Here is an 11,017-nt window from a genome sequence, read left to right as displayed (position 1 = left end):
ATGAGCTAATTCAGTTCAAACTAAATGGAAGGATTAACAAATAAATCTGCAACTAGAGTTTTTGATTTCAAAAGGGCTGACTTTCAAAATTAAGGAAATTAGTTAGGGAAGTGGATTGGACTGAAGAATTTATGGATCTAAAGGTAGAGGAGGCCTGGGATTACTTTAAATCAAAGCTGCAGAAGCTATCGGAAGCCTGTATCACAAAGAAAGGGGAAAAAATTCATAGGAAGGAGTTGTAGACCAAGCATCTTAGAGAGGTGATTAAGAAGAAGCAGAAAGCATACAGGGAGTGGAAGATGGGAGGGATCAGCAAGGAAAGCTACCTAATTGAGGTCAGAACATGTAGGGATAAAGTGAGACAGGCTAAAAGTCGAGTAGAGTTGGACCTTGCAAAGGGAATTAAAACCAATAGTAAAAGGTTCTATAGCCATATAAATAAGAAGAAAACTAAGAAAGAAGAAGTGGGGCCGCTAAACATTGAGGATGGAGTGGAGGTTAAAGATAATCTAGGCATGGCCCAATATCTAAACAAATACTTTGCCTCAGTCTTTAATAAGGCTAAAGAGGATCTTAGGGATAATGGTAGCATGACAAATGGGAATGAGGATATGGAGGCAGATATTACCATATCTGAGGTAGAAGCGAAACTCAAACAGCTTAATGGGACTAAATCAGGGGGGCCCAGATAACCTTCATCCAAGAATATTAAAGGAATTGGCACCTGAAATTGCAAGCCCATTAGCAAGAATTTTTAATGAATCTGTAAACTCAGGAGTAGTACCGAATGATTGGAGAATTGCTAATATAGTTCCTATTTTTAAGAAAGGAAAAAAAAGTGATCCGGGTAACTACAGGCCAGTTAGTTTGACATCTGTAGTATGCAAAGTCCTGGAAAAAATTTTGAAGGAGAAATTAGTTAAGGACATTGAAGTCAATAGTAAATGGGACAAAATACAACATGGTTTTACAAAAGGTAGATCGTGCCAAACCAACCTGATCTCCTTTTTTGAAAAAGTAACAGATTTTTTAGATAAAGGAAATGCAGTGGATCTAATTTACCTAGATTTCAGTAAGGCATTTGATACCGTGCCACATGGGGAATTATTAGTTAAATTGGAGAAGATGGAGATCAATATGAACATCAAAAGGTGGATAATTAATTGGTTAAAAGGGAGACTGCAACGGGTCCTACTGAAAGGAGAACTGTCAGGTTGGAGGGAGGTTACCAGTGGAGCTCCTCAGGGATCGGTTTTGGGACCAATTTTATTTAATCTTTTTATTACTGACCTTGGCACAAAAAGTGGGAGTGTGCTAATAAAGTTTGCAGATGATACGAAGCTGGGAGGTATTGCCAATTCAGAGAAGGATCGGGATATTATACAGGAGGAGCTGGATGACCTTGTAAACTGGAGTAATAGTAATAGGATGAAATTTAATAGTGAGACATGTACGGTTATGCATTTAGGGATTAATAACAAGAATTTTAGTTATAAGTTGGGGACGCATCAATTAGAAGTAACGGAAGAGGAGAAGAACCTTGGAGTATTGGTTGATCATAGGATGACTATGAGCTGCCAATGTGCTATGGCTGTGAAAAAAGCTAATGCGGTTTTGGGATGCATCAGGAGAGGCATTTCCAGTAGGGATAAGGAGGTTTTAGTACTATTATACAAGGCACTGGTGAGACCTCACCTAGAATACTGTGTGCAGTTCTGGTCTCCCATGTTTAAAAAGGACGAATTCAAACTGGAGCAGGTACAGAGAAGGGCTACTAGGATGATCCGAGGAACGGAAAACTTGTCTTATGAAAGGAGACTTAAGGAGCTTGGCTTGTTTAGCCTAACTAAAAGAAGGTTGAGGGGAGAGATGATTGCTCTCTATAAATATATCAGAGGGATAAATACAGGAGAGGGAGAGGAATTATTTCAGCTCAGCACCAATGTGGACACAAGAACAAATGGGTATAAACTGGCCACCAGGAAGTTTAGACTTGAAATTAGATGAAGGTTTCTAACCATCAGAGGAGTGAAGTTTTGGAATAGCCTTCCAAGGGAAGCAGTGGGGGCAAAAGATCTATCTGGTTTTAAGATTCTACTCGATAAGTTTATGGAGGAGATGGTATGATGGGATAATGGGATTTTGGTAAGTAATTGATCTTTAAATATTCAGGGTAAATAGGACTAATCCCCTGAGATGGGATATTAGATGGATGGGATCTGAGTTACTATAGAAAATTCTTTCCTGGGTATCTGGCTGGTGAATCTTACCCATATGCTCAGGGTTTAGCTGATTGCCATATTTGGGGTCGGGAAGGAATTTTCCTCCAGGGCAGATTGGAGAGGCCCTGGAGGTTTTTCGCCTTCCTCTGTAGCATGGGGCATGGTTGACTTGAGGGAGGCTTCTCTGCTCCTTGAAGTCTTTGAACCATGATTTAAGGACTTCAATAGCTCAGACATGGGTGAGGTTTTTCGTAGGAGTGGGTGGGTGAGATTCTGTGGCCTGCGCTGTGCAGGAGGTCGGACTAGATGATCAGAATGGTCCCTTCTGACCTTAGTATCTATGAATCTATGAATCTAAGGTACTGAAAAGGAAGTGGAGAAAAATCAAATATGTCTAAAAATCATTTTAATCTGTTCTGGTATCACAAACTACTATGTATTAATCAAAAGTGTATCATTATTGGACGGTGTCACTACAGGGCAGAGTTAAGGTTGTTCAGATGCACTAACCATATATTTCCATACCATGACATGTTTGGCTTGTAGGCATACCCTTAACTTTGAATTTCCTGGTTTTACAAGGCTTGGTTGGGCCATAATTACAATACCCCTGTAACACTCTCCCCTATGAAAGCGGCAAAGAGTCCTATGGCACCTTATAGACTAACAGACGTATTGGAGCATAAGCTTTCGTGGGTGAATACCCACTTCGTCAGATGCATGTCTCTCCCCTATATTACAGATATGTATTCTCAAATTTAAGTCATCTTAATGTATTTTTTGTCTAGAAAAATACACACACTGTGGTTTGGAAAATGTATGGCCAGGTTACTTGACAGCCCCAAGCAGCTCATCTTAGTAAATGCTGATAAAACCCTGTCACCAACACACACAATAATACAGCTAAAGATCATAGCAACAAAGATATAGGAAACAAAAAGTCTTTTGCAATAATAAAACCATTTCCTTCTTTCCAACACTCATTGCTAGACAGAATACACACAGGGCTTGGGTTATTGTTTTTTTGTTTTTGTTAAAAGTTTTAATGTAATTCCCAAATACAGTTGATATGACAATCTTACATAAATCTTTCAAAACACATGGGCATTATCTGGTTTTACTTGTCACTAGTTTACTAAGGCTTAAAGCAGAAAGTGTAATAAAGTTTAGATCTGGCCTAACTACATCTTTCTGGACAGGGCTTGAAATTAACTTTTGGCCAATTCAGTGAATGGTTTATAGAGCATAATATTTTGGACAAAGATGAAATATTTTATAGTTATTATACTATAAACATATATGCAAGGCTTCTAGCTGAAACCCAAGTTTTACCAGTAAACAGCTGCCGGATTTTAATAAAACTTTGTAGGTAACTGTTTAATACTACTGCACCCCATGAAAACAAGCATGCTTATTCCATTCTTCTGGATGTTAATGCATTTGTCAATGTAACACTATTGTGAAATGCCCGAAAGTGAGCCCCTACACACACAGACCTCCAAAAAGAGTGGAGTTTGGGAGCAGGAAGTAACATCTAGTATTCCACAGTTAGGCCCTGCAACAAAGACACTTTATTAACTTCTGTAATAATCTTTATGCTGGAACTCAGAAGCTTTACTTTGAAAATTTATTTTAAGAGAGTATTTTAAATTCATTTGAATATCCATGTAAAAAAGGTCCAAAAGAAATGCAGATCTCTTAATGCAAACCAAAGAATTCCCAAAAGTGTGTGGGGCAGATAAACACTTGCAGAGGATTAAAAATCTGCCAGATTTCTACTTGTGAGGAGCACGAAAAGAGAGTGTCAATCGGCTTGTGCATGACAAAAGATACAATTCCCTCTATGGAGAAATAACAATACCCACAAACTGCATGAGCAGACAATCCAGAGAGGTCACAAATGCAGTGGCACAGCTAATCCCGAACCCTTTCCACCCCCAGAAAGAGTAACACCAGGAATTCCTTCAATGGGCTAAGTCAGGAAAACAAGCAACTAAAACCCCTGGCAACAGTTAGCTATTGACAACAGGAAAAATACAAAGAGAACAAGCTAAATACACTTTGGACTCCTGACTATAAAAGGTGTGGGTTTTCATTAATATAAAAGCTAGAAGGGCTGCTTAATCAATCTGAATGGTTTCCCCAGCTGCTTTTGTGTTACAAGAACTCTTGGGTTTCCATTTTCAAAGTTTCCTGCACTACATATTTCTTCTTTCTCTTTCTTTCTTTTTTTTTTTGAAGATGCATTTTAGTTCTCCCCAATCTAAATGAAAAAATTTGTACAAAGAGTATGCAATTGTAAGAGAAAATAAAATAAAATGGGGATATTTATAGGAAAGTGGGCTACACACTGCTCTTAGCTGGCTATGTATTCCATCTTTACTGGATACGAATGAGCTATTGTATCAATTGGTTACTAAAACACAGTCATTGTGAGTGACACAAGAGGCCGAAAGGTTAGAAAATGACAAAAGCAAAATGAACTGTGGTTACAAAAGAACTCTTCAGAATTACACAGAAAAACACTTTTTTGCCTTTATTTGGCAAAACAGGATTCATCATTCTTCAGCACAAGTTAATCAAAGCTAGCAATAATTCTTCATACTGCAAAACCTAAGGCGGCAAGAAAGGGAAAGGGAGGTTTAGAAAGTGATTTGCTCATTAAGGCCCCCAGTTCAGCAAGTGCTCCAGCATGTCTGCTAATTTTAAGCATAGGAGTAATCCCCGTAATGTGAATGTGGTTACTCATGTGCTTAAAGTTAGGGATAATGGTTAAGTACTTTGCTGAACTGAACCGCAAGTCACTGAGGGTATGCAAATAAACCCTGTGGCTGGCCTCTGCCAGCTGACTTGGGCTCCCAAGGCTCGGGCTGGGGGGTTATGTCACTGCGGTGTAGACTTCCAGGCTTGGGCTGGAGCCTGAGTCCTGGGACCCTGTGAGTTGAGAGAGTCCCAGAGCTCGTGCTGCAGCCCCACTCCAGATGTCTACACTGCAATGACACAGCCCACCAGCCCGAGCCCCGGGAGCCCCCATCAGCTAGCATGGGCAGGTACAGGTGTCTAACTGCAATGTAGACACCTTTAATGAGAACAGCTTTTTTGTGTATAGATCTGTTATAATGGCTTGCCCAACTCACCAAATGAGCCCATATCATTCTTCCAAAGGCAGACAGCTGTGTTTCAGCTGTTCTGAAGGTGTGTGATCTGTATGCCACCCTAAGATTTAATCACAGCCACAAGAACATAAGTTTATTATGCAAAATTGTATGCAACACCTATTATTTATAGTGGCTTAGCTCTCCCTTAAATAGTAACAGAAAAGAACAGTACAAAACAATAGTTTCACTTTCTCAACACACAAGAGCAACTTATTCAGATCTAAAATAAAAAAAAAGTATCAGCACAATATAAACCCCCAAATAATAATATTGGAAGTGGGCGGGAAGAAGAAAAGGGTTAGCAAAATGTCCAGTGAACTTTAAAGTCTCTTATTAACTCAGTACAAGGTTTTCCTGTCAAGACACCTTTTTTTTAACCTCTGTGTACAGACTGACCAACAAAGGACAATGTTATCGACAAATTACATTGGGATTAAGGTAAAAAAATGCTGCCCTCTCTGCAATCCAAAGAGAACGAAGCCGGAAGGGTAATCAGTGAATGCATGAACAGAGAAGAGCACAGCTTCTCTGCAGGCAGCAGGAACTGAAAAGGGAGAAGCAGGAGTTAAGAAAGAAGAATTCAAGTTGGAACCGTGCTGGAAAGTTCTATCTCAGAGGCCTGCAAAACATGAGTTACTGAAGAAACAGTCAAAAGGTCCCAATGAAAAGCTGTGACAAGTCATAAATGTGCCATTTCAATTACAAGGAAAAGGGGAAATGTTATTTTTCTGCTCATCAATATGATGAGCTTTCATGTCCCAAACCACATTCAGGCAGTTTCCAAGTCTGCTTTTTTTGTGGAATCTACTGATCCAGACCAAAAAAACCAAACAAACAGAACAGGGATGCACAGTTCCTAAGTCCTGGAGCCTTCAGCACTGCCTGGAACAATTGCTGGCCTGGGGTATCCATAGAGGTGCCTGCAAGATGGTGTTTACTGCAGCCTTGCAGGCAGATGGGCTCACAGCTGCTATGTGCTGCCAATATTCTGCCCATCTCCTTCATCATTAGGACCTGAAACAAAAATAGATTTTTTTTCATGGTTACAAGAAATATTTATTTTATTTGTAAAACTAAATAAATAGTTTTACAAATACTAAATAAATAGCTGGCTATTCCCAGTGCTCCATGCCTCTCTCTCCTCCCTATAAACTAGACCAATGTTTCTCAATGACCAGTATGATTTCTACTGCTTCCCCCTCCCATCCACTGGGCCAGTAACCCTATCAAAAAAGGAAATTAGGTTGGTCTGGCACAATTTATTCTTGACATCTCCATGCCGGCTATTCCTTATAATTCTATTATCAGCTAGGTGCTTACACATTGATTGTTTCATAAATTCTTACAGTATCTTTCCAGGTAGCAAAGTTAGGCTGACTAATCTATAATTCCCCAGGTCCTCTTTGTTCCCCTTTTTAAATACAGGTACTATGTTTACTCTTCTCCAGTCATATGTCCTCCATGAATTCTTCAAGATAATTGCTAATGGTTCTGAGATTGTTTCAGCTAATGCTAGGTGTGCCTTAGCCTTTCTGATTTTGTCCCTACATGCTTGTGCTGTTCTTTTTTTACTCCTCTTGACAATTTGTCCATATTTCCACTTTTCTGTAGAATTCCCTTTTGATTTTCCGGTCATTAAAGAGCTCCTGAGAGAGCCATGTTGGCCTCTTCCTACATTTCCTTTGCATCACAATAATTGGAAGTTTTGCATTTAATATTGTCTCCTTGAGAGACTGCCAGGTCTCCTGAATGCCTTTATCTCTAAGGTTTTCTTCACTTGGGACCGCACCCTCCTAGTTCTCTGAGATTGTTAAAGTCTGCTTTTTTTAAGTCCATTGTCCTTTTTCTGTTATCACTCCTTCCTTTTCTTAGAATTATGCAATTATCATTTTGTGATCACTTTCACCCAAATTGCCTTCCACCTTCAGATTCACAACCAATTCCTCCCTATTGGTCAGAATCAAGTCTAAAATGGCTTTCCCCCTGGTTATTTCCTCCACTTTCTGAAACAACACATTGTCCCAGATACATTCTAAGAACTTTTGGACATTTTGCGTTTTGTTGAATTAACTACCCAGACATCTGCTGAAAAAGTAAAGTCCTCCATTACCACCACCTCCCTTTTTTACCTAGCTTTCCTGAAGAATCATAGAACTGGGAGGGACCTCAAGAGGTCATTTTAAATCATTTTTGTTGCTCTTCTCTGGACTTTCTCCAATTTGTCCACATCTTTCCTGAAATGTGGTACCCAGAACTGGAAACAATATTCCCTCCACTTGAGGCCTAATCAGCATGGAGTAGAGCAGAAGAATTACTTCTCGTGTCTTGCTCACAACACTCCTGCTAATACATCCCAGAATGATGTTTCTTTTTTTTTTTTTTTTTGCAACAGTGTTACACAGTTGACTCATATTTAGTTTGTGATCCACTATGATTCCTAGATCCCTTTCCGCAGTACTCCTTCCTAGGCAGTCATTTCCCATTTTGTATGTGTGCAACTGATTGTTCCTTCCTAAGAGGAGTACTTTGCATTTGTCCTTATTGAATATCATCCTATTTACTTCAGACCATTTCTTCAGTTTGTCCAGACCATTTTGAATTTTAATCCCATCTTCCAAAGCACTTGCAACCCCTCCCAGCTTGATATTGTCCACAAACTTTATAAGTGTACTCTCTATGCCATTATTTACATCATTGATGAAGATATTGAATAGAACCAGACCCAGAACCAATCCCTGCGGGACCTCACTCATTATGCCCTTGCACCATGACTGTGAACCACTGATAACTACCCCCTGGGAATGATTTTCCAACCAGTTATGCACCCACCTTATAGTAGCTCCATCTAGGTTGCATTTCCCTAGTTTGTTTATGAGAAGGTCATACAAGACAGTATCAAAAGCCTTACTAAAGTCAAGATATACCACATTTACCACTTCCCCTGTAAGCTTATTCCCCTGTGTACCAATATGTCAGTCATGAGATTTATCCCACCAAATCTCTGTGATGCCAATTAATTAATAATTTAGCTTATGTTCTAATGACTGCCAATTTCCTTTTTGTTCCCCATACTCATTGCATTTGTGTATAGACATCTAAAACGTTGAGCCTTGCATTTGGCCAGCACAGAACTGGTGCTCCAAACCCAGCCACAGCTGCAAATCATCCTTGCTATTTTCTACCATGAGACCGGCTGTAGGACTGGCAGCAGCAAAAGGAGGGGAGGTTTCCAGCTATAGAAAGACAGAACATAGCTAGCTCCCATCCAGGAGTGATGAAATGGCCCCTTCTTCCTTTGTTCCCTACCCTTTAGTCTTCCTCCTGTCTCCGCACCCCCATCTCCTCTGATTCCTGCCTATTTCCCAATACAGCCACACACCCAGCTGCCCCCACAGTCGCATTACCCACTTCTCTGTATTCTCCTGTTTCCTGATTGGCCCTCACATGGTGACTAAAGGGGCCACCATTTTCCCTAAGGTCAGCCTGGATTCAGCCCACTGGAAACAATGGGAGGTGGTCATCATTTTCATAGAATCATAGGACTGGAAGGGACCTCAAGAGGTCATCTAGTCCAGTGGTTTTCAAACTGCGGGTTGTGACCCAGTACTGGGTCGCAGAATGCAAGGCACAGGGTCATGGTGGCTCTGGTCAGCACCACCAACTGGGCCGTTAAAAGTCCCATCAGAGATGCTGCCTGGCTAAGGCAGGCTAGTCCCTACGTGTTCTGACACTGTGCTGAGCCCTGGAAGCGGCCAGCAGCACGTCTGGCTCCTAGGTGGGGCTCCGCGCACTGCTCCCGCCCTTGGCTGGTTCCAATCCTCTTCCCCAGCCCTGGCCCCCCCCAAAACCCAGAGCCCCCTCCTGCACCCCAAATCCCTCATCCCCAGCCCCATCCCAGAACCTGCACCCCCCAGCCGAGAGCCCTGACCCCCTCCTGCAGCCCAACTCCCTGCTCCAGCCCTGACCCCCCTCAACCTGGAGCCCCCACCTGCAGCTCAAACCCCTCATCCCTGGCCCCACCCTGCAGCCCAACCCTCTGCCCCAGGCCTGAGCCCCTCTCACACCCCAAACCTCTCTGCCCCAGGTGCATTGGGTCACGGGCATCACAAATTTTCTTCAACTGTGTCACCAGAAAAAAAAGTTTGAAAACCACTGATCTTGTCCAGTCCCCTGCACTCATGGAAGGGTTAAATATTGTCCCTGACAAGTGTTTGTCTAATCTGCTCTTAAAAACCTCCAATGATGGAGGTTCCACAACCACGCTAGGCAATTTATTCCAGTGCTTAACCACCCTGAGAGTTAGGAAGTTTTTCCTAATGTCCAACCTAAACCTCTCTTGCTGCCATTTAAGCCCATTGCTTCTTGTCCTATCCTCAGAGGTTAATGAGAATAATTTTTCTCCCTCCTCTTTGTAACAACCTTTTATGTACTTGAAAAGTGTTATGTTCCCTCTCAGTTGTCTCTTCTGCAGATTAAACAAATCCAATTTTTTCAGTCTTCCCTCATTGGTCATGTTTTGTAGACCTGTAATCATTTTAATTGCTCTTCTCTCGTAAGGACAACATTACACTAGGTTGAAGGCAGAAATTAGAAACTCTTGACAACTTTTAACCCCTCCCAAAAACAATGAAACTAATGAGAGTGGGCAATGCTGAACCAATTAATATCCTATAATTAGGCCACAGCCCCACCGGGGACCCTCTGTGCCAAACCATGCAGGGAACTTTTCAATATCCATTCAGAGGGATGTGACAAATGTGAGGGGATTTCTATTAGCTGACTGGGAGAGTTGGCTGTGACCACATCTTAGTCCATGTCATGGACCCTATACTACAAACACTCATGAATGTAACTAAGAGAGTTAGGCATTAATGGAAGAGTCAGGCAGTTTGGTTTGTTTAAGTACAATGAGAGAACAGTACAGGAAACTAGAAAGTTTAGCACATTTGCTTGCTTACCACTTCCAGCAGACCCTGAAGGAGCAATGACATCATCGTCATCACTATCTTCTTCATTTGATTGTGTTACCTCTGGTTCAGGTGCTGTGATCTTCGCTTCTTGCTCTTGTTCCACTCTACACCGTAGAGCCAAGATCCGATGGTGTAATGCAGCATACAGCTGTCCTGTATCTTTAGAGCTTGCCTATGGATTTTTAAAATATCAAACAAATAAGATTTTAAAAGTTTACAAATGTTTTATTCTATGCAACCTCTTATACAGAGCAAAACATTCCTACCAAACTTCACTGCTTTGAAATTTCACACTGTTGATTTCAGAGTCAGTAGGTCTGGTATCCAGATGGGTGTTTTCAGACCAGGTCAGAGATTTAGTGGCAGTGGAATCACAGTGTTGGTGGTCAAGGGCTGGACACGTTCAGTTCCCGAAGGGAAGAATGCACTCAGTGATTCTCTCCAACCACCTTCTATGGCTGACTGAAGGAATGATGTTGGTTGACTTCAGAAGAAACCACGTGCTACCCCTCTCATCCCAAGAAGGTATGCAAGAGGAACCGGCAACAAAGAAAGGGCACAAAAGGGAGTCTCAGAGCCACCCAGCTGCATGCCAAATACACAGCCTTTTTTGGCTAAATTTAAGCTTATACTTTCTTTACAAAGGGAAGTCTTCACCTTTTAAAGA

General features: G+C 41.4%; 1 protein-coding gene across 11 annotated transcripts in view; it reads right to left on the bottom strand.

Annotated features, from left to right (window-relative positions):
• Positions 1-3,235: 3,235 nt before the first annotated feature.
• RANBP3 (RAN binding protein 3) overlaps positions 3,236-11,017 on the bottom strand; it is a 174,536-nt gene continuing 166,754 nt past the window's right edge. For all 11 annotated transcript variants that reach the window (XM_038383710.2, XM_038383717.2, XM_043502860.1 and 8 more), the window contains 2 exons: positions 10,339-10,522; positions 3,236-6,394 (listed from right to left, as the gene is read on the bottom strand). In XM_038383710.2, coding sequence (XP_038239638.1) covers positions 6,351-6,394; positions 10,339-10,522 — 228 coding nt within the window. In that variant the 3' untranslated portion in view covers positions 3,236-6,350. The remainder of the gene's footprint in view (positions 6,395-10,338; positions 10,523-11,017) is intronic.

This window comes from Dermochelys coriacea, chromosome 25 (assembly GCF_009764565.3).
Source record: "Dermochelys coriacea isolate rDerCor1 chromosome 25, rDerCor1.pri.v4, whole genome shotgun sequence".
In the NCBI taxonomy this organism is placed as follows: Eukaryota; Metazoa; Chordata; order Testudines; family Dermochelyidae; genus Dermochelys; species Dermochelys coriacea.
Note: the sequence above shows the minus strand (reverse complement) of the source record. Positions and strands in the feature narration are given on the sequence as shown.